The following is a 5,351-nucleotide window of genomic DNA, read 5'->3' on the forward strand; positions in this document are numbered from 1 at the left end:
TTCATTAAAATCGGTTGAGTAATGGCGGAGATATCGTTGAAACAAAGAAATTGCCACTTGAGAATCTTGTGCAAACAAACATTTTGGAAAATATCACTTTTTTGCCGTTTCAACGCTGGCACCAAAAATACTGAACCGATTTCAATGAATTTTTTTTTTTGTACGTAAAGTATGTATTTAGAAGTAGTTTGTCAAAATTTCATTCAATTTGATCATACCGTTAAAAAGTTATAGCCATATATGTCGCACTATGTCACGATAAGCAGATGTGGTTTTTGGTATAGTGAAATTCAAACTGCTCTTACTTTGAAAGTACTCAACAAAAATGGCTGAAATTTTCACTGTAAACAGTTTAACACAACAATTTTACACTATCAAAGTTTTATAAAAATCGGGACAGTGTTACCAGTTCTACAGTCAAAATAGTGCACGCGGAACTAAAAATGGTCGAAAAGTACCTAAAATTTACCTTGAAGCGATTTGAGCTTTGGATATTTACTAGAAAAAGTACTGAACCGATTTTGATCAAATTTTCACCACTTAATTGATACTATGTTAAGAATATCGAGTGAAATTTTCAAACGTTTTGATGAGGTAACAAAAAAGTTATAGCCTTAGTAATTTTTTGAAATGAGTGTACAAGTTTTCTAAAATCTTATTTTATGATATCGACAATATATGCGCCAATACTTAACCGATTTTAATGAAAATTGTATGGTATTAGCTACACATAATATACTATTCATGGTCAAAAAATTAGCTATTTTGACGAACGCAATCAAAAGTTATACAATATTTTCTGTGTGGCAATTTCATCGTGTTCGCCTTTTATGGCACCGATTGATTTCGGTCTTTTTGTTTTCAAGGGTGCTCACTTCTAACAAAAAATACAAAAATAAGAAACAAAACAAACAGCGCTTCAATCCTTTGTTTTTCGTAGGATGAAAATGGGAGCCACATGCTTAAGAAGGGAACCAATACCCTATATGGAGTAATTCCGAAAGAAATGCATGGAACGTTTGATTGTTGGAAGAATTTCTAGGAGCACATAGCAGGAAACGTCTGAGAAATTTCTGAAAAAAGCAAGGTATCGTTTTCTAAATGGAAACTAAATGAGTTATGAATTGATTGATTTGTCTTTATTAGAGAGACTTTCAGCCCTTGGAGGAGTTATGAAGAAATTCATGGAATTTTTGAAGCAATCTCTGCAACATTTTTAAAAAATTGAGGAATTTTCGAGGATTAACCAGTGGAATTTATGAAAAAATCTAAGTAGTGGAGAAATTTTCGAATGATTCCATGAAGGAATTTCTGAAAAAGGTATGTATGTAGACATATCTGGACGAAATTCTAGAACCGAATCCAGGCAGCCGCAAAAATATCGCAATCTATTCGATGGGTATAATTATTACTTGAAGGTCTTTCATGTCCGGCTTGAGTGAATTATTGATCACTTCGCTTTTATGGGTTTCCCTTTATCATACGTGATGACGACAGGAGAGCCCATAATTGAATCCATCATCCAGTCAGTCATTCACCGTCAGCAACCCCGGCACTATACCGCCCAACCTAATCAAAAATTCTTCTCGAATACATCTTAATAAATATTTCATCTCAAAGCCGCCGAGTACACGAAGGCAGGCACCAATGCACGTTGGTTGTTGTTGTTATCATTTTGGTGTAGAGGCGTCGACTCGGGAGGATCCAACCACGCAATCTCGACGACGTCGCCTATTGAAGAGAAGAGCACGTCGTCGTCCGCGAAATTTTGAAGATCACGATCATCGTCGGATCACCGCGCACCGGCTGCTAAGAGCTCTCGTCTCTCGTTTAACAAGCGCCGGCATTCGCTACCGAGCGTTCGTACCGAGTAGATCGTTTGTTGTCGTCGCGATCGTTGAGGTGACCTCTCCTCGTTTGTAGTTCGTTGTTATCGAATCCGGTTTCCGTGACCCGCGCGCTCGCGATTTGTGCAAGTTCAAGTTTTCGACCGATCGTACCGTTGTCGTCACCATGAATCGGGTTTTGCTATTTGGATCCGGCGTTGTGTTGTTGTTTGGGGTGTTGGTTATAGAGGCACGACCGCAGGGTGCCCCGCTGGCAGAGTACCCGTCGGCGCAATCGGTTGTTCCGGCCGGGACGGATGCAGTGAGTACAACTTCAGCTACCAGTACGGCGGCTCCAGAAGAAAGCAAGTATTCGAAATTCTTCGACGATGTGTCGACGGCCTTCAAGCAGGGCACGGCCAAAGTGAAGGAGAGTTTCGAAAGTGCGGCCTCATCGGTGAAGGACGGAGTTATGCGAGGCTACGACTACGTTAAGGATAAGTTCTCTGGCAACGGAGATGCAGTGACGACGCCGGGTAGTCCAGCGTCGAGTTCAACAACTGCGGGATCGGACCCAGTGACTTCGGCAGGTTCCGAAAAGAAGATCGCTACAGTTAAATCAGCCGGAAGTAACGCAGCAGCTCCAGCACCAACGACCAAACCGGTTCGAGTAGAGCCAAATGACGAAGAAGCAGCTGATGATGATCGATTGATCTTCATCGGGGATGAAGATATGGCCACTGATCTGACTCCGAACACCACTCCTAAAGCATCATCAACCTCGCCAGGTTCCAACCTTGACGATCGATTCATCCTGGATGGTCCGGTGGCGTGTCCCAAGGGTCAGAAAGCCGTCAACGGGATATGTCGAAACACGTTCTAATGAGGCGTAATCCAGTGAGTTGCGCCGGGGCAAGGGAGAGACGGAAACCTGTTGAAATTGCATCTCGCCTCAGTCGATCGTGCTGACGATCGTCGGCACGTCTCTCACGAACCCCGGGAACCATCGTCGCCGTCGTCATCGTCCACATCACCGTGTCCAGATGAAGTGTGATTTTTTAATTTAGAATTCCATTGTCGAGCAATTTTCCTCCGCGGATTAAGTGTTTGTGTAACCTGTGAAATAAATTGAATTTATTCTATTAAGCGTACCCCACCGAAGAAGTCGTTGTCTGTCGCAAGCGATATGTCACCATTGACCATTCTTCACCGGGCAGCGGGCGGGCGACGCGACCCGAGTAGCCAATCACGAGTGTATATTATCCTATTGTGTTGTCGTCGGCGGGCTGGTGATCGTCTTGGTTGGAAGAATTCCGCCAGATCACTGACTTCCTTGATTGCTACTCGGGCGTTTCCGTGAGTTTTACTACCGCCGCTTGTGGGAAGGCAGCCAGCGGCCGCTGGCTGGTGACGCATCGTTGATTGCTGTAATCTTTCCCGTTGAGAAGACGATGTCATCGCTGCCACCGCCGTCGTAGTCTCCGTAGCCGGGACGGCGTGATCTTGTTGTCGATAATGGCTCTACTCAATTTCAAAGACCGGGTGGGACGTGGGGGTGTAGCGAGGGGTGTTTGTGAAGTGTGAGACGTGAGCCAACAAAAGTCACGTTAATGCAGTTACAAGTTGTGGCTAAGCGCTAAGCCACGACTAGAAGGAGGATTGTTGTTTCGATTTCGCTTGAAAGGCGTTATTTGTGTGATTGTTACCGGTTGCTGTACGGTAGCTGAGCTGGTATTTCCAGTTTGGCTCAATTATCCAGTGGATTATGTGCGGTGCTGGAGAAGTTTTTGTTTCTTCAGAACTGATATGTGATGAGTTGTGTTGTTACTTTGCAATGTACTCTGTGAACTTGAATTTGCATTTTATTTCTAATATTTTCAATCTACATTCGCTAGATCATTAGGTCAGGTATTATCAGCGAAGCGTTCTTCCTGGTGTGCTTAGGAATGTTCATTCCCATGAGCAAGGAGACAAATTTGGTTAGGTAATTTGAAACAAACATATTTATGCTTATTAAATATTAAGGTTAAGGTGAAGATATGACGAAGCCACACCTCAAATTTTCAAGAATGTCTAGAAAAAATAGGCACTTTTGAAGTATTTTTCCCTTGAGTTGCAAAAATACTTACCTTACCGGTCAGGCTAAGGCCGGGGTGGCCTCTGCTGTACATAGTAGTCGCCTCCATTCCACTCGGTCCATGGCTGTTTGCCTCCAGTTCCGCACTCTGCGTAGGGTCCGCAGATCGTCCTCCACTTGGTCGACCCACCTAGCTCGCTGCGCTCCACGTCTTCTTGTTCCGGTCGGATGACTCTCGAGAACCATTTTAGTCGGGTTGCTATCCGACATCCTGATGACGTGACCCGCCCACCGTAGCCTCCCGATTTTCGCGGTATGGACGATGGTTGGTTCTCCCAGCAGCTGATGCAGCTCGTGGTTCATTCGCCTTCTCCAAGTTCCGTCTTCCATCTGCACTCCGCCGTAGATGGTACGCAACACCTTCCGTTCGAAAACTCCAAGGGCGCGTTGGTCCTCTGCACGTAGGGTCCATGTTTCATGCCCATAGAGGACGACCGGTCTAATCAACGTTTTGTAGATGGTTAACTTCGTGTTACGGCGAACTTTATTCGATCGTAGAGTTCTGCGGAGTCCAAAGTAAGTACGATTTCCTGCCACAATGCGCCTCTGAATTTCTCTGCTGGTGTCGTTGTCGTCGGTCACCAGTGAGCCCAAGTACACGAATTCTTCAACCGCCTCGATTTCATCACCGTCGATGTGAATTCGGGGTGGCGGGCGCGGTGATTCCTCCCTGGAGCCCTTTGCCATCATGTACTTTGTCTTCGACACATTAATGACTAATCCGATTCGCCTGGCTTCACTCTTTAGTCGGATGTACGTTTCCGCCATCGTCTCAAATTTACGAGCAATAATATCAATATCATCGGCGAAACCAAGCAGCTGAACGGACTTCGTGAAAATCGTCCCACTCGTGTTTATCCCCGCTCTCCTTATTACACCTTCTAACGCAATGTTGAACAGCAAGCACGAAAGACCATCAGTTGCAAAAATAACACCGCTCTAATTTTTTGATATGTTTTATAACAACATTTCTTCTTTTGAATGCGGGCAAAAGATATTTTTTATGTTTGCCCCAACTTGCCATAACACCTTTTTAAAAACCCAGATTAATCCACCTAGTGGTGATAGTGCCTTTCTCGTCGAATATGTACTCAAGAGCCATAAGCCGAAGTGTTCCTGAATTCTGAGAATACTCTAGAACGGAACAAATCTCATTTTCTTCTTTTGTCACAGTGCTCGTTGACTTATTAATGGGGGAGTAGAATGGATAAATAATTAATGTATTTGATAAAAAAATTAACTCATCGGATTTGGCAAGAAATTTTCTGGAGGACTCTAATTTCACTTTGAATTTTAAAAATTTATTGGTTAAGGGGGATTAGGGGCATAATGGACTCCCTAAGCAAATCAGTACGTTAGGCCTGTATAACAGAGAAAAACTTAACATG

At 44.0% G+C, this 5,351-nt stretch overlaps 1 protein-coding gene across 1 annotated transcript; it reads left to right on the forward strand.

Moving 5' to 3' along the window:
* The first annotated feature begins 1,801 nt into the window (after positions 1–1,801).
* On the forward strand, positions 1,802–2,977 carry LOC134285052 (uncharacterized). Its single transcript, XM_062845039.1, has one exon. It carries the CDS (start codon positions 2,014–2,016, stop codon positions 2,707–2,709), a length of 696 nt encoding a protein of 231 aa, XP_062701023.1. The 5' UTR covers positions 1,802–2,013; the 3' UTR covers positions 2,710–2,977.
* The last annotated feature ends 2,374 nt before the right edge of the window (positions 2,978–5,351 follow it).

The sequence above is a fragment of the Aedes albopictus genome, chromosome 1, assembly GCF_035046485.1.
Source record: "Aedes albopictus strain Foshan chromosome 1, AalbF5, whole genome shotgun sequence".
Taxonomy (NCBI): Eukaryota; Metazoa; Arthropoda; class Insecta; order Diptera; family Culicidae; genus Aedes; species Aedes albopictus.